The sequence below is a fragment of the Mesocricetus auratus genome, unplaced genomic scaffold (assembly GCF_017639785.1).
Source record: "Mesocricetus auratus isolate SY011 unplaced genomic scaffold, BCM_Maur_2.0 Super-Scaffold_100025, whole genome shotgun sequence".
In the NCBI taxonomy this organism is placed as follows: Eukaryota; Metazoa; Chordata; class Mammalia; order Rodentia; family Cricetidae; genus Mesocricetus; species Mesocricetus auratus.
Window position 1 is genome coordinate 12,834,479 of NW_024429206.1, and position 17,942 is coordinate 12,852,420.

The window sequence follows — 17,942 nt, forward strand, 5'->3', positions numbered from 1 at the left end:
ACCTGCAAAATTTAATTTACAACTTGACTGCTAGCATTTATTTCTTTTTTTTTTTTACTGGTGAAAGATAGTTCAAAAATACAAGACATAGACTTTTATGTCTTATTTAGGAGAGGTCTGTCTGATGTAGCTCAGACTAGCCTCAGACTTGCTATGTAGGTGACTCCCCTTGAGAAGCCTGTTTTCACACTTGGGTATGTCTTACTTTTCCTGGCTCTTCTTTGAGAAGCCCAGACCCATGCTCACTCTTATGAATGTCTTACTTTCATCTGAGCATACCCCTTTCTCTTAATGTGTGCTTAGCTTACATTAAAATATCTCTATTATTTGGGGCTAGAGAGATGGCTGAGAGGCCTGGGGTTTGACTCCCAGCAACCCACATGGAAGCTCATGAGGATCTGGAACTCTGGCCCCAGGGGATCCAACACCCTCTGTGGGAACCAAACAGGCATGTGGTATAAAAAGACAGACAGGGCTGGAGAGACGGCTCAGCTGCTAAGAGCACTTGCTGTCCTTGCAGAGGACCCAGTGATAGTTTTCAACTGTCTGTAACTCCAGTTTCAGTGCCCTGTCTTGGCATCTGGGGCCACCAGGACACATGCCTAGTGCATAGATGTACATGTAAACAAAACAAACATGAAATAAAGTAAGCAAATGAGTAAAAAGGCATATAGACTGACAAAACAATTTTTTCTTTTGTTTTTGGAAACAGTATTTCTTTGTATCATCCTGACTGTCCTGGAACTCCCTCTGTAAACCAGGCTGATCTCAATCTCAGAGATCTGCATGCCTCTGCCTCCGGAGTGATGGGATTAAAGGTGTGCAGCACCACCACCTGGCCATAAAATATATTTAAAATTTTTTTAGGTTAAAAACACTTTATTAAACCCAAACTCATATATATACATATATATATATATACATATATATATGTACACACACTCAAAAACAAACAAAAAATACTAAGACAAACAACACTTTTAGCTGAGTGTGGTGGTACATGCCTTTTTACCACTTGAGAGACAGAGGCAGGCAGATCTCTGTGAGTTCAAGGCCAGCCTGGTCTACAGACTGAGCTCCAGGACAGCCACAGCTACACAGAGAAACCCTGTCTTGGTTTTTTTTTTTTTTTTTGGTTTTTCGAGACAGGGTTTCTCTGTGGCTTTGGAGGCTGTCCCGGAACTCACTCTGTAGACCAGGCTGGCCTCGAACTCACAGAGATCTGCCTGCCTCTGCCTCCCGAGTGCTGGGATTAAAGGCGTGCGCCACCAACGCCCGGCCAGACATTTCTTTAATGTGTAAGGTTGTCTTCTTCTCCCCAGTCTCTCCTCTTCCTGTTTGTCTTTTTTCTGCCTCTTCACTGTGATTTCATTCAACTCCTCTTGTTCTTCCTCTGAAGGTTTGGCTACATCTTTTTCAGTCACATATTTTGCCCACGGCTGGAAGAAACCCAAGTTAGTGGCTTGAACCTGCTATGTATGCTAGACCTGCCTTTGCCTCTGGAGTACTAGGATTAAAGGCACACAAGGCCAAAGCCTACTGTTTTTGTTCTTTGAGTAGCTCAACTCGGGCAAAGTCAAGGTCTTTTTGTGACCTAATCTTTGAAGTGAAATGCCTTAGTTTCTCCTCCCAGTTTTTACGTAGGAGGGAGTCATGAAACATAGCTCATATTCCAGTGGACAGGTTTTCACAGGGTCAGAACACCAGGACAAAGGGCATTCTGAGCCGCTGTGGAAGCTGCCGCCCAGATCACTGGTCTAAAAGTGCATTATCCCAACACTCTTCACTGTTTTTTTCAGTGCCAGGGATTGAACCCTAGGCCTCACAAATGCTAAGCATACCTTCTGTACTAAGCCACACCCTGAGCTCAGCCTCAGAGTTTTAGGCTAAAGTCTCTCAATGCCAAAGATGCTCTTAGAATCTCGAGCTCCAAGTGCAGCTCCATAGCAATGCCTATCTCTTAGTTCTTTATTTGCAGGGGTGGGATGAGGGAGGGTGGGGGAATGGGGGTGGGGTTTCGAGACAGGTTTCTCTGTGGCTTTGGATGCTGTCCTGAAACTAGCTCTTGTAGACCAGGCTCGTCTCGAACTCACAGAAATCAGCCTGTTCTGCCACCCGAGTGCTGGGACTAAAGGCGTGCGCAACCACCACCTGGCTATCTGTTAGTTCTTATCAGGTTTTTTCATACAGAGCAAAGGCAACTCTATACCAGGCAAAATGGTACCCTGACCTCAACGCTTGGGGAGCAGAAGCAGGGAGAAAATCTGTGAGTTCTGGGACAGCCAGGGCTACAGAGTGAGACCCTGTCTCAGATACAAATACCTAAAGCCAGGGTCAGCCGGATGGATTGGAGGGTAAAGGTACTTGCCACTGAGTCTGATGGACTGTTTGATTCCACACATGTACATATACACAAAATAAGTAAATACAGAATTGTGACTGAAAAGCCCAAACCCATTTACTTAGCATAAATGAAGTCATATGTAGTTACCAAGTTCAGGCACTCTTGTTCAAATTTTCTTTCCTTCAAAGTGTGTTTGGTACTTGGAATTACCACTGAATTCTGAGAACTTGGTTCCAGGTCTGGCTGTTAAATCCTTACATCAGAGAATGCGTGATTCTGTTTGTATGGCATCTTTTTTCTTCGTCATTTGCTTTTTCAGTTCTGATTTCCTTTAGGTTAATTAAAAGCTTATCCTGGATTTGGAGAGCCCGCTCAGCCCTTAGAGCACCGCTTGTTTTTCTAGAGGACCCAGGTTCAATGCCAGGCACCCTCATGGTGGCTCACAACCCTCAACTCCAGTTCTGGGAATCTGATACCCTCTTCTGCTCTCTGCAGGTACCGGGCACACATATGTTAGCACAAACTGATGCAGACAACACAGAGTTAAGTTTATTCATTTAAAAAAACAAAACAAAAAACAAAAAACTGTAACAGGGCTGGAGTTCAGTGGTTACGAGCATTGGCTGCTCTTCCACAGCACAGCTCACAGCTGTCTGTAACTCCAGTTCCAGTGTGTCTGACTCCCTCACACAGGCATATGTGCACAAATGTTTGGCAGGCCAAACACCAATGCACATAAATAGAAATAAATATTAAAAAATCTTTTACAGGAAAGTACTGATATTTGCTATATTTTACTAATTCATTTTCAATGTAGGGATCAAGTACTGTTTTATATTCTAGATTTGTTACTTTTTTTGTTTTGTTTTTTGAGATGGAGTTTCTCTGTGAAACAGTCAAACAGTCCCAGCTGTCCTGGAACTCACTATGTAGATCAGGCTGGCCTCAGTCTCACAGAGATCCACCTGCCTCTGCCTCTAGAGTGCTGGAATTAAAGGCAAGAGCCTCTACCACCTGACCTTTTTTTTTTTTTTTTTTTTTTTTTTTTTACTTTTTTTTGGTCTCTTTTTGAAAACAGTCTCACATTGCTGGTAGAATGTGCTATTTAGGTAAGGTTGGTCTTGAACTGTTGTCTCTCAAGTGTTAAGACTCAAGGCTTTGGGCCGGGTGTTGGTGGCGCACGCCTTTAATCCCAGCACTCGGGAGGCAGAGGCAGGCGGATCTCTGTGAGTTCGAGGCCAGCCTGGTCTACAAGAGCTAGTTCCAGGACAGCCTCCAAAGCCACAGAGAAACCCTGTCTCGAAAAAACCAAAAAAAAAAAAAAAAAAAAAAAAGACTCAAGGCTTTGCATCCATGCCAGGCTTCTTCAGGTTAAGGTTTTTTGTTTTTCTTGCTTTTTTTTATTTTTGGTTTTTTGACACAGGGTTTCTCTGTGGCTTTGGAGACTGTCCTGGAACTAGCTCTTGTAGACCAGGCTGGTCTTGAACTCACAGAGATCTGCCTGCCTCTTCCTCCTGAGAGTGCTGGGATTAAAGGCATGGGCCACCACCGCCCGGCTTGCTTGCTTTTTTTTAAGATAGGGTTTCTCTGTGTAGCCCTGGCTGTCCTGGAACTCACTCTGTAGACCAGACTGGCCTTTGCCTGCTTCCCAAGTAGTGCTGGGTGGGATTAAAGGTGTGTCCACCACTGCTCTGGTTTAGGTTAATTTTTTAAAGGCCCTATAGGAGATTAATTTTCCCTTTGGAGGTCAGTGTTCTTGGGAAATACAAACGACTCAATTTTTTTTCAAGTGTTTGCCAAATAAGACAATTTTTCCTTGGGCTATCTAGGTGGTTAATTTCTTTGTGGTGTCTCAAGACAGGGTTTCTCTTTGTAACAGAGCCCTGGCTGCCCTGGAACATGCTCTGTAGACTAGGCTGTGGTGGAACTCAAAGAGATCCACCTGCCTCTTTCTACTGCTCACATGCTGGGATTAAAGGCGTGCACCACTATGATCAGCCAGAGGCTAAATTACTTTCAGTTGGACTACTAGTGACTCTTAAATATGTTTATCTTTTGCATTTATGGGTGGACCAGATCCTGTACTACGCCTTAAGTTTCATCAGGCTCCCACTCTACAACTGAGTCACATCCCGGCCCAGTTTTTTTTTTCTTTTTTGGTTTTTTGAGAAAAGGTTTCTATGTATTGTTTTGGAGGCTGTCCTAAAACTCGCTCTGTAGACCAGATTGCCCTCAAACTCGCAGAGATCCACCTGCCTCTGCCTCCTGAGTGCTGGGATTGAAGGCGTGTACCACCAACGCCCCGCTTTCTTTTTTAAAAAGTCCTATTTATTGTGTAAGTCTGTGTGTTCACACATATGGCACAACCCAAGTGTGGAGGTCTGAGGGCAATTCTGGGGAGTCAAGTTTCCTTCTTCCACTATGTCAGCCCCCGGAATGAAACTTAGGTGGTGTGGCTCGGCGGCTGGTAACTTTACCTGCTGTGCCATCTGCCTGGCTAGCAGCCCTATTTTTCTAGTTACTTTTTAATCTATGTAGACCAAGGTAGTCTCCAGTTGAGTGATCCACTTGCCTTGAGTGCTGGGATCAAAGGAGTGTGCTATAATTGCCCCCCTTTTAAGATTCGGTCACCCGTAGTTTAGCCTCACTTAGAATTTGCTTTTGTAGGTGAAGATGACCTTGAACTTCTAATCCTGCCTCCACTTCCCAAGTGCTCTTATGACAGGTACGAACACCATGCCCGACTTTAAAACATGTGAATGATTAGTAGAACGAGGGGGTAATTTTGTTGTTGTCTGGTCCCTCATTTCCTTAAGTAATCCCAATTAAACGAGGAAAAACAAACCCTAAACTCATTGCTTCCGAATTATTTACAACACGTTAAAAAACGGACTACAGTGTTTGGCGGCCTCTCCAAGTTATAGCAAAACTTCTAAAGGGGTCAAGGTCTAAAGTTCACAATTTTGTGAGGTCTGCTTTGTCTCCACTGAGGGAGACCCCATTATTCATGGCAAGACCCCATTATCCAGCTCTACCAATCCCGTCCATTCCCTCTCGAGTCTCCCGAAGGAGGAATAAGAAGTTCGGGTGAGGGAAAACGGGTTCAAATGAAGGTCAGATACCCAACAGTTCGCTGGGGAGGATAAAGTGGGGCAAAGTGAAGCAGCTGGCGGTGGCTTCAGTGGTGGCAAGCTTCCCGTGCTGGCAGGGAAACCAAGCAGGCAGTGGCACCTGGGGGCCTACTGTGTGCCAGGCCCAAGGTTTAAGGAGGAAACGGCGGGTCTCCGCCCCGAAGGCGCCCGCGGGCCATCCTCTAGGTTGTACCTAGTGGAGGAAATCAAGGTCCTCCAAGTGGGCCTAGGACACTAGAGCTGCTCCGGGCGCCCATTCGCGACAGGCCCCGCGGGCGAAGACCAGCACTCCCGCCCCGGAGGGCAGACCGCCTCGGCGAGGGCGGATCCCCCGCGGCCCTCGCCCGACCCCCGAGGCGAACGCGGCCCAGCGACGGGCCCGCACCTCACGTGTCCGGATCGGCCCCCAAGCCGACTCACGTTCGACTTCCGCCTGACCCTTCCGACTTCCGGTAAAGAGTCCCCCCCAACCCCCCCGCCTGCCCCAGCCCCGTTTCGCATCTCCGCGCCCTCCCGGCCGCGTCGCCCCGTGCGCGTCCGCGAGCCGGGATCTCATGCACCCGTCGACCGTCGCCGCTCAGCGGCCCGCGGCGGGCCCGCAGCCGCGCCGCCTGTCGGTTTGGGCCGCGCGGCGCTCGCTCCCGCGATCGGCGCGGCGCGGCGGGCGGGGCGGCGCGGCGACGTATCCCTCCGCCGGCCCTCCCCCGCGCGGCCCCGGCGCCCCTCCCCGCGGGCCGCGCTCGCCGCCCTGCGCCTCAGACTGTTTTGGTAGCAACGGCAACGGCGCGTCCCGGTCCGGCTCCCGGCGGCTGTTCGGTGTCTGCGGGCCTCCCCGCCCCTTCGTCGTCGTCCTGCTGCCCCTGGCTCCCGCGACCGCGCCAGCCCGCGCCTGCCCGCTTGGCGTCCGCGCGTCCCCGCCGTGCTCCGGCGTCTCCTCAGCGCGCTCGGCTCCCGGCTGTCCCCGCCCGGCGTACGAGCCGGTGTATGGGCCGCTCACCATGTCGCTGAAGCCGCAGCCGCAGCCGCAGCCGCCCGCGCCCGCCAGTGGCCGCAAACCCGGCAGCGGCCTCCTCTCGTCGCCCGGCGCCGCGCCGGCCTTGGCCGCGTCGTCCTCGTCTTCCTCCGTGCCGGCCCCGGCCGCGCCGGTGGCATCTTCCTCGGCTGCCACGGGCGGCGGGCGCCCCGGCCTGGGCAGGTGGGTGTCGGCTCCCCAGCCCCCTCCGCGCCCGCTGGGCCGATCCCGCGCCGCTCGTCCCCTCCCCCGCCTCGCCCCGTGACCGGCCCGCATCGCGGTGGGCTGGGGGCCCGCGGAGGGGCGGGAGGCGTCGGAGTATTCTAAGGGCTTCTCAGGCCGTGTCCAGCCTCCTGCACCATCGCGTCCCCTCCCCCAGACGGCCAAGATGGACGGCCGGGGCTGCCCCCTGCCCCTCGTGTGTGTGCGAGGGGCGATTGGGATCCCCGCCCCACCCCCTTGCAGCGTCCCCTACCCGTGATGGAAGGGCGGCTGGGCCTGGGTGCAGGTCGCAGGGGTCCCTCTCCAGAAACGAGCCTCTTTGCCCGGTGGGGGAGTCTGGAGGAGGAGGGGAAGTTGAGGCCCAGCCGCCCCAGGTAGGGTCAGCCGGTTGTCCTGTGTATCTCCCGCCCCGCCGACCCTGGGAATGTGGTCATCCGAGGCGAGGTGGGTGGCTAGCGGCCTCCCGCACCCATCCCCCTTTAGATCTGGGGCGGCGGGGTTCCCGCTGCGGGCTGCCCTCCCCCTAGCTGGGGAAGGGGTGGGAGTGCCCGGCTCACTTCGGGCCGGCCTCCCTCCTTCCCCGCAAGGTCCCCTGCGCGCGGGTGGTGGCCGATCCGCATTGCTGTTCCTCGTATGGCGAGCAGAAGGCGCCTTTGAATAGAGGTGGGCGAGGGCCGGACTCGGGAGGTGGGTTGGCTGCGGGCATCGGACACGCAGCGCATTTTTCCACCCGCAGCCCCCGTCCCAGTTCCTGAAATTTCTAGGGATGAGGAACCGCAACAGAGGAGTTGGTGCGGGTCCTGATGGCAACAACGCCGATGGTGGCTTGCGCCCTCGCGCCCCTTTCCTTTCCTCTCCTCTCCCCTGGGCCCGGTTTTGTTGGTAGGAGCTAGAGGCCCGGTGCTGTCCTGTGTGACTCTGGAGGGTGTGTGCGCGCGGGGGTGGGGAGGGGTGGGGGTGGTTGTCAGTTCGTATTTCACGAACTAAGAAAATGCTTAGTGTTAAAACGGAGAGGCAAATGCCAATAGACTCCATTCCATTGTGGCCGCTGTCCTTAACTTGGGAAGAGCCGCCAGAGCTTACCAAGGGCATGCAAGTCCATTTCCCCTGTGCCCCGAGTCCATCGTGTTACAGACACTGCTGTGCCTCCCTCTTGCCTGGGCCTGGTTGGCAGAGCCTTGACCAGCCTCCTCCTCAAATAGACACCCAGGACTTTGGTGGGCTAGGGGGATTTTTCATGGGCCGAGTTTTCTTTTTAGCAGCATTTCCCAACCCTCCATTTCCAGAGGAGGGTTCTTTTACATCTGAAGTTAACCCGTGGGGTGAATCAGAGTAGGTTTTTAAGGGATTCTGCTGGGAACAGTCTGTTTTTTACTTTATTTCCCCACACTCCAAATTTTCCCTAGCGTGAGACATTTCAAACCCTGCTTAGCCTGCCTAGTTCAAATTAAACCATTTTTTTCCCCCAGCTCGGTGAAGTTAGGGTTCTATAACTTCAGTTTCTTTTTTTTTTTTATTTTTTTTGAGACAGGGTTTCTCTGTGGCTTTGGAGGCTGTCCTGGAACTCACTCTGTAGACCAGGCTGGCCTCGAACTCACAGAGATCCGCCTGCCTCTGCCTCCCGAGTGCTGGGATTAAAGGCGTGCGCCATCAACGCCCGGCATCAGTTTCTTTTTTTGTCCTTGACTTTTAGTGAAAACCGAAATATATTTAAATTTAACTTTAAGGATGTGTCCTGTGTAATTTGCCTTTCCATGTTTTCTCTTTAGTTATCAGAAAGTGGCAGATGCAAATTAAAACTCAAGTTTCTAATCTTCACTATCTCTTTAGGTGTAAAGATTAGATTGTAGTGGAATTGCTGTCTAGGGAGGTGAGCATCCCACATGAGCAAGGCATGAGTCCTGGTAGTCCTTTTCTGATCTTGAGCCTCCTCAAAAAGCGTTTTCCTTGCTTTAAGCTCTTTACGTAAAGCATACATTTTAGCATTTACTTTTTTGATAGTTTCTCATTCAATGCCGGACTTAGAATGTGTAATTTTGTTATGTACAGAGTTTTGGTTAATGTTAACACGGGTAGAATTGCTTTAAGTTTCTAGTCTTCTCTGGCTTCTTTGTAAATCTACAACTTGTAGAATTTTGCTTGGGTTTGTGTGTCACTTAAGTAAGACCGGCAACATGGTTGAGGAAAGGAGATGTAGCATTGGGGACTGATGAGGTGGTTCAGTGGATAATGGCACTTGCTGCAAGGTCTGTCAACTAGGATTCCCACCACCACCAGCACCATAGCAGTAAGTAAGCAACTGACTCATGCAAGTTGTCCTCTGACCTCCACGTACCTGACAGGGTCATGGTTTCCCCCTCCCCCACAATAAATACACTTAAAAAAAGAAGTAGAAAAAGTGGCATTGATGTTGTTATGTTTGTGATAGCAAAATGTTCGTTATAAGTTCATTTTTGGCCGGGCGTTGGTGGCGCACGCCTTTAATCCCAGCACTCGGGAGGCAGAGGCAGGCGGATCACTGTGAGTTCGAGACCAGCCTGGTCTACCAATCGAGTTCCAGGACAGCCTCCAAAGCCACAGAGAAACCCTGTCTCTGAAAAACCAAAAAAAAAAAAAAAAAGTTCATTTTTGTTGAGGCACGATTTTATCTCTGGACCCTCCTCCAGCCTAGAGCGCTCTAACTCAGGCCTTGCTTTTGCTAGACAAAGACTCAGCCAGCCGGGATAGGACTTTTTTTTGTTTTGTTTTGTTTTTCGAGACAGGGTTTCTCTGTATTGTTTTGGAGGCTGTCCTGGAACTCGCTGGGTAGACCAGGCTGGTCTCAGACTCACAGAGATTCCCTTGCCTCTGCCTCCCAAGTGCTGGGTGGGACTAAAGGTGTATGGCTAGGACTTGTTTTTTGTGTGAAAAGAATTTTGTAACTTTGGGAACAACTTTTTCCTGTCAGTGCTTAGAGCTGTCTGTCTTTGGAAAATAACTGTGTGAGCACTTTCTTAAAAACTTACCACACAATTGCACCGAACCCACTTCTTATTCTAGACTTTGACCTTTTCATTCTGAGGTTGATCAGCCTTCACCTGGTGATGATGTTTTTAGTTTTTTTTTTTAAAGATTTATTTATTATGAACACAACACCCTGCCCCCATGTACGTCTACACACCAGCAGAGGGCACCAGATCTCATTATAGATGGTTGTGAGCCACCATGTAGTTGCTGGGAATTGAACTCATGACCTCTGGAAGAGCAGTCAGTGCTCTTAACCTCTGAGCCGTCTCTCCAGCCCCCTGTTTTTAGTTCTTGAACAGTAACTTAACCTACTAAGTTACTGGGAGTTTGGTCTTCATGACTGTTTTTGTAGAGGTAGTACAGTGAACATCTTCAGACTAGGATCTTTTTGCTTCAGTTTAATTTTTTCCCTAGAGAAAGTGCCCAGAGGTGGTTTCACTAGGTCAAGGACTCTTAAGGTTTTATGGCTCTCACAGGCTGTGCTGTGTTATTTCTCAGGCTTAGTGGGTTCTAGAGCCAAGGAGGCAGCTCTACAGTAGACTGATTTCTTTGTAGTTGTCATACCTCTTGGGATCAGGGAAACATTGTGCCCATGTCAGTGTAATACACAAGCAGGTGCTTTCCTGTGTATGTTTCCTGGTTGTTTCTATATTCTAAATATCTTTTAAAAATTAAAAAAATATTTTTATTTTATGTGCATTGATGTTTTGCCTGCATGTTTGTGTGAGGGTGTCAGATCCTGTAGTTTTAACAGTTGTTTGCCTTGTGGATGCTGGGAATTGAACCCAGGTCTTAGTGATCTTAACCTCTGAACCATCTCTTCAGTCCTCTTTTTAAATGTTTTTATACGTGTGTTTTGCCTGCTTGAATACTATATTCATGCCCAGTGTCCACGGAGACCAGAAGAGGGCCTTGTATTCCCTGAAACTGGAATTAGTACATCTGGGAGCCACCTTGTAGGTGCTGGGAACCAACCTGGTTCCTCCACAGGAGCAAACAGTGCTCTTATCCCTGAGACGTAGATCCAGTCCCTCTTGGTTATTTCTTTTTGAGTTTTTAAAAGATTATTTTTGTGTGTAGGAGTGTTTTGTGTGCATGTTTGTAAGTACCCAGCAGAAGAGAACTCCAGAACCACTGGAGCTGGACGTAGGTATAGTTAGCCACCATGTAGAGCTGGGAACAGAACTTGGTCCTCTATGCAAGAGCAACAAATGCCAGGCGTGGTGCCTTCGTGAGACAGGGACAAGTGGATCTTTTGAGTTTGAGGCCAGCTTGATCTACATAGGGAGTAGACTTAAAAGAGCAGCAAGTGCTGCTAACTACTTCAGCCCTTGTGTTTGAGGTTTTTTTTTTATTTTTTATTTTTATTTTTTACACGAGACGGGGTTTCTCTGTATTGTTTGGAGGTCCAGCCCGGCCTGCCTCTGCCTCCTGAGTGCTGGGATCAAAGGCGTGCACCACCACCGCCCGGCTGTGTTTAGAGTTTTATTTGAGCTTTTTTTTTTTTTTTTTGGTTTTTCGAGACAGGGTTTCTCTGTGGCTTTGGAGGCTGTCCTGGAACTAGCTCTTATAGACCAGGCTGGTCTCGAACTTACAAAGATCCGCCTGTCTCTGCCTCCCGAGTGCTGGGATTAAAGGTGTGAGCCACCAACGCCCGGCTTTATTTGAGCTTTTACTGGACTGTATGTGAAGATGTTTTGGAGCCTGTAACATACATTACAGATGCAGATCCATTACTGCTAAAGGAACTGTTTTAAAACTTTTGGGTTTTTTCTTTTGTATTGTCAATCTTCTTCTTTTACTTGTTATTACCTGCTAGTTTGTGGTCTTTCCTCCCCCTCCGATATAGGGTTTCTCTGTGTAGCTTTGGAGCCTGTCCTGGAACTCACTCTGTAAACTTAGGCTGACCTTCAACTCAGATTCACCTTCCTCTGTGCTGGCCAGTGTATGGTCATTTTTGGAAAAAAAAGATAAAAAGCTCCAGTTGTGATGATGAATGCTAGTATGATTTGCTGAAGGAGGTAGAGGCAGGAGGATCATGAGTTCCAGGACAGCCTGGGCTGCACATTTGCCCTGTAGAGGTGGTGCACACCTTTAGTCCCAGCACTCTGGAGACAGTGGAAAGTGGATCTCTGAGTTCAAGGCCAGCCTGGTCTCTGTGTAGCAAAGGCTACTCAGAGGGACTGTGTCTGGAAAAAACAAAACAAAAAAGTGTATGCATGTTTTGCTATTTGTATATGCGTGCCACATGTCTGCCTGATGTCTGTGTAGATCAGAAGAGGAAGGTCAGATTCCCTAGAACTGTAGTTGTGGGTGGTTGCTGAGAACTGAACCCAGGTCTCTGGAAGAGCAGCCAGTGCTCTTTACTGCTAAGCAAGCAATCATTTGTGTACAGCTAGCCTCTTTATGTAGGCTGACGGTTGACTTACTGGAGAGGATGACCTTGAACTTGTGGCCCTCCTGCCTTTTAGTTCTAAGTGTTGGAATTGTAGGTTTGCACCCAGTTTATTCAGTGCTGGGGATGGTGATTCAGGGCTTATCTACATTTTAGGCAAGCATTGTGTCAGTTTAGCTACATTCTCATGAGTGGCTGTACTGGGAATCAGCATTGTTTAATTCAGATACCTTTCCTTCCTCTTTATTGGGGTTAGGAGTTTGTGGGGTAGCATCTTTGGAGACCAGGCTGTCTTTTTTTTTTTTTTTTTTTTTTGAGAGTAGGGCTCGCTATGTGGCCTTGGGCTTAAAGGTATGTGCCATATCTGGCTTGTTAGCTTAGACATTTTTTTTTCAATTTACTTAAAACATGTATGTATGTATGTATGTATGTATGTATGTATGTATGTATGTATGTGAGCCTGTGTACTTGTGTACCACATGTGTGCCGGAGCCTGAGGAAGCCAGAAGAGGGCACTGGATCTCCTGGAATTGGAGATAGAGGCAGTTGTGAGCTGCCATGTGGGTACTGTGAACTGAACCTTGTTTTTCTGGGAAAGCACTCTAAATCATGGAGCAAACTCTCAAGCCTAAATTTTAGTTTTGCTCTTTTTTCAGACAGAATCTCTATTATGGAGACCTGGCTGTCCTGGAACTCACTCTGTAGACCAGGCTGGCCTCTACTGTCAGAGCTTTGCCTGTCTCTGCTTCCTGAGTGCTGGGATTAAAGATGTGCACTATCATGTCTGGTTTAGTTTGGAATTTTTTTCTAAGAATGGTTTTTGTTGCTGTGTTGGTCTGGAAATTTGCTACTTAGACCAGGCTGGCCTTAACCTTGCAGGGTATATCCTTATGCCTCTGCTGCAGCAGTGCTGGGACCACTGATAAGGGACCCTGGCAGGCTTCTGCACCCACCTCTTATAAAAATGTAGCCTAGGCTGACCTTGCTGCTTCAGCGTGGCAAGTACATTTGGAATTTAGGGTGTGTGCGTGTGCGTCCATGCATGTGTTCACTGTATATAACGTTTTTGAGTGAGAGAGAGAGAGAGAGAGAGAGAGAGAGAGAGAGAGAGAGAGAGAGAGAGAGAGAGAGAGAGAGAGGTTGGAAGTCAGGACAGCTTGGAGGGATTGTTTGGTTGTTTCTCTTCCCACACTGTGGACCAGGGAGATGGAAGTCAGGCTGCCAGACCTGGGGGCAAGTGCCTCTCATTAAGCCATTTACCAGACCTCTCACTTTATTTATTTATTTATTTATTTATTTATTTATTTATTTTTTTTTACGAGACAGGGTTTCTCTGTATTATTTTGGAGGCTGTCGTCCAGCCTAGCCTCGAACTCACAGAGATCCACCTGCCTCTGCCTCCCGAGTGCTGGGGTTAAAGGCGTGCGCCACCAGACCTCTCACTTTTAAAAGAACCTTTTCTCTGATTTTTCAGCTTTGGTTTTCCATGGCTTCATTCTCTTAAGGTATTGATTGCATCTTAGGAATTGTTCATCGTGCTTCCATTTACGTTCATATCTCTTCAAGTGCCAAAAACTCTGCATTCAGCACAAATTCTTGACCATCTGTAAGGCAGTGCTACGTTCTTGGGATGTACTCATGATTAAAACAAAGGTAATTGCTCTCCTAGAGCTCACATTCCTGTTTTGAGCATTGAAGGTAGCTCCTTGTGTGGCCCAGACTGTCCTGTGTCAGCTCTAGTTTGTTGGAATTGCGGGTGTGCCACTATACCATGCTGTGAGAGAGGCGGCCTTGAACAACACACCCGTGGACAGTATTAGGCAGGGCTGGGATTAGAGGAAGCTGATTAAGGCCATAGAGAGTTTGAGGAAGGGGATGGCTGCAAATTTAAGTGGATTAGAGGAACCTCCTTGAAGAGGTAACAGTGGAGGGTGAGGTCCTTCAGTCATTCCTTGTGAAGTTAGTTAGAATTCATAAATTATGACTGACTCATTGTGACTCATGTTGTCATCTCTTTGAAAGAGTATTGATAGCTGTTTTAGTATGAGGTTAGCAGAAAAGTTAATTGATATTCAAGTCATTGATGATAAACTGCTAAAGTCTGCTAATAAAAAAGAAAGGCGCCTTTTTCCTGTTCTTTTGTACTTACATATTTTACCTGATTTGTTTGGTTCAAATATGTGGAGATTTCTTTTCTGTGTTTGAAAGAAAAAGTGATGCTGGAGCTGCTTGGAGTTGTGTGCTGAAGAGGAGGCCTTGATGGGGTCAGGCTTGGAGTTGTGTGCTGAAGAGGAGGCCTTGATGGGGTCAGGCTTGGTGTTCTTGTTCTGAATGAGCTTGTGTTTTTTGTTTCTCTAATTAGACAGCTGCAGTTTTACACAGGGGATAGGAATTCACCATCCTGTTTAATAGCCACACAATGCAGACTTAAAGAACCATCTCATTCTTTTTGTCCTAAATAGCTTCAGCCGTGTTAGAACTTAATTCCACTATAGCACTGTGCGCACACACATTCTCTTTAGAGATTTTCCTTGAATTATAATGTTCTATTTTGGCTGGATAGAAATTGCTTTTAGTATTATATAGTGTAGAGCAGGTACAAAAGTCTATTTTTACAGTTATTTGAAGTGATGGTGACAGCTTCAGTGGAGATGTAAATGGAATTTGTTAGGCTAACCTACTGCTGGAGTTTCTGAATTGGAAATGTTTGAGGGAAGGAGGAAGTGCAGTGATAGAGGATTTGCTTAGTTTTCAAGAGGCCCTAGATTGAATCTCAGGTTCTGTCAAAGAAAAACATTGATTTGAAGTTGCTTTGAAAAAAAGAATTTAGAAATACCTGGATAGTAAGTTTGAGGTCAACCTGGTGTACATAGTGAATTCCAAGCCAGCTATGGCTACATAGCTAGACCATGTCTCAAAAAAAAAAAATGGGGTGGAGCGAGCGAGTGAGCGAATAAGTGCTTGGGGGGTGTTTGAAATGTGTGTTGGATCATCTGTCATTGTAAGGGGTGCAGTTGCCTGTTGAGGAATGTGCCACTTATGTGCAAGAACAGCGCTAACCCCTGCCTGCTTCCTTAGTTGACATACACAGAGCATGCTTCTCAGGAAACTGCCTGTTGCTGGGTAGGAAGTTTTGAGTTGGAGGTTTAGTTAAGTCTAGAACTGATTAGACACTTTTCAACTTGTACTTTAAAACTAGTGTCACTTATTATTGGAAATGCGATTTATTTATTTACATAGGACCTTAATTTTCCTAGACTTGCCGTGAATCTTTTTTCTTTTTTGTGTGTTTTTTTTTTGAGACAGGGTTTCTCCATATTGTTTTGGAGGCTGTCCTGGAACTCGCTTTGTAGATCAGGCTGGCCTCGAACTCACAGAGATCCTCCTGCCTCTGCCTCCCGAGTGCTGGGATTAAAGGCGTGCGCTACCACCGCCCGGCGAATCTTCTTCTTCTTTTTTTTTTTTTTGGAGGCTGTTGGACCAGGCTGGTCTCGAACTCACAGATCCTCCTGCCTCTGCCTCCTGAGTGCTGGGATTAAAGGTGTGCGCCACCACCACCCAACCCTAAATATTCTTTTCTTTTTCTTTTTTTTCCCTAAATATTCTTAAAGTAGTTTCCCCCCCTCTTTTAAATCCAGAAGGAGCGCCTCATACTTTTGATGATGAACGTCTGTATAGAACGTGATGCACTTCCCCATGAGGACATTTGTCTGGAAGCACATATTTCAGTTCCTGTTTAAAACTGTTAGGATCTTTAATTTATATGCATGCTGTGTCTGTCCAATGTTTGATAAAACAGACATGTGCAATATGGTTTATAATAAGGAGATAATATACAGGACGTGGTCTGCGATAGAAATGAAAATGTCAATCCCAGCACTCGGGAGGCAGAGGCAGGCGGATCTCTGTGAGTTCGAGGCCAGCCTGGTCTACCGAGTGAGTTCTAGGACAGCCTCCAAAACAATACAGAGAAACCCTGTCTCGAAAAACCAAAAAAAAAAAAAAGGCCAGGAATGTAGAGCAAATTTACTTGTGAAATTAGTAAGAAGTGTAAGTATGTACTTACTCATAGATAGGTGTGTTTTTTGTTTTATAACTGGAAGAAGTTTTGTATTGCTTTCAGAAAAGTAAAATATTGCCAGGCGTGTTTGTGCATGCTTTTAATTCTAGCACTTGAGAGGCAGACAAGCGTATCTCTTAGTTTAAGGCCAGTCTGAGTTCTAGACTAGCTAGAGTTACATAATGAGACTCAATTGAAAAGAAAATCTCACTGGGAAGCAAAAAGTCTCAAATACCGAAATGATCCTATTTTAAAAATATCCACCATTGGGCTGGAGAGATGGCTCAGAGGTTAAAAGCACTGACTGCTCATCCAGAGGTCCTGAGTTCAATTCCCAGCAACCACATGGTGGCTCCCAGCCATCTGTCATGAGATTTGGTGCCCTCTTCTGACCTGCAGTCAGACAGAACAGTGTATACATAATAAATAAATAAAATAAAAAAAGAGCCACATCATAAAAAAAAATCCACCATTACACATTTGTATATGATGTGAACAGATACATGGTACATAGTTTCTCCCCTCCCCCCAGGAAACATTTCTTTGTGTAGTCTTGGCTGTCTTAGAACTCAATGTGTAGACCAGGCTGGCCTCAGAACCCAAGAGATTGGCCTGCTTCTGCATCCACCTCCCAAGTGCTGGGATTAAAAGCGTGAGCCACCACTACCAGGCAGAATTTCTTATTATTAACTTAAAAATATTTTAAAGTTATTTTATGCTTACATGTGTTTTACCTACATGTATTTATGTGTACCATGTGCTTGCTTGCTGCCTTTGGAGGTCATAAGAGGGCATCAGATACTCTGAGAATGCAGTTACGGATGTTTGTGAGTCAACACGTGGATGCTAGGAACTGAACCCTGGGTTCTCTGCAATAGCAGCTGGTGCTTTCACCTCTGAGTCATCTCTCTAGCCTCTTGTTTTTATTTTTAGTGATAGCTGTGTTTCTATGTGGGAGAAATGTGTGTGTGAGTCCATAAGGAGGCCAGAAGAGGGAGTCCTATTCCTTAGCTGAAGCTACAGGCTATGAGTTGATCAATAAGGGTTCTGGGAACTAAATTCGGGTACTCTGCAAGAATGCAGTAGTTAGGCTGGGTAGTAGTGGTGCACACCTTGAATCCCAGCACTCGGGAGGCAGAGGCAGGTGGATCTCTGTGAGTTCAAGGACAGCCTGGTCTACAGAGCGAGTTTCAGGACAGCCAAGACTGCACAAAGAAACCCTGTTTCAACAACAAGAAGAAAAGCAGTTGGTGCTCTTAGCTGCTGAGCCATCTCCCCACCCTGTAGATAGTTTTTTTGAGTAGTCTGTATCTTTTAAATAATTCTTTTTCTTGAGATGATAGAATTTTAGAGTATGAGAAAAGGGAAAAAATCTTAGAAAAGAAAAAGAACTTTCAGATGAGAAAAGGGAAAAAATCTTAGAAAAGAAAAAGAACTTTCAGCTCTGAGAGATTAGGTGCCTTGCCAAAAGCAACCTTTGTTGATTTTTATGGCACCCTGTCCTTAAGTAAATGCAGACATATAAACAAGATAGTGGGCTATGGTTGCAGCTCCCTAGTGCAGTATTTGCCTAGCTTGTGTTAGGCTCTGGATTAAATCCCCAGAATCACAGAAAATAAATAAAAATGAAAGTGAAAACACAAACAAGATCTTGCTGTGTGTTTTACAGAGTACAGTTGTAGACTGTCTTTGCCCTTAAGGGTTTCTTTTCTTTCTTTTTTAATGTGTACATACATGTGTGTGATTGGCATATATGCTTTATTTTTTGTTTG

The 17,942-nt window shown here is 46.9% G+C and overlaps 1 protein-coding gene across 9 annotated transcripts in view; it reads left to right on the plus strand.

The window, feature by feature from the left end:
* Positions 1-6,029: 6,029 nt before the first annotated feature.
* The window catches only part of Atxn2 (ataxin 2), an 85,261-nt gene continuing 73,348 nt past the window's right edge, over positions 6,030-17,942 (plus strand). For 2 of the 9 annotated variants that reach the window (XM_040731393.1, XM_040731394.1), the window contains exon 1: positions 6,380-6,670. In XM_040731393.1, coding sequence (XP_040587327.1) covers positions 6,474-6,670 — 197 coding nt within the window. In that variant the 5' untranslated portion in view covers positions 6,380-6,473. Of the gene's footprint in view, positions 6,671-17,942 lie in introns of all 9 variants that reach the window. The other 7 variants (XM_040731396.1, XM_040731398.1, XM_040731397.1 and 4 more) reach the window with 5 other exon arrangements.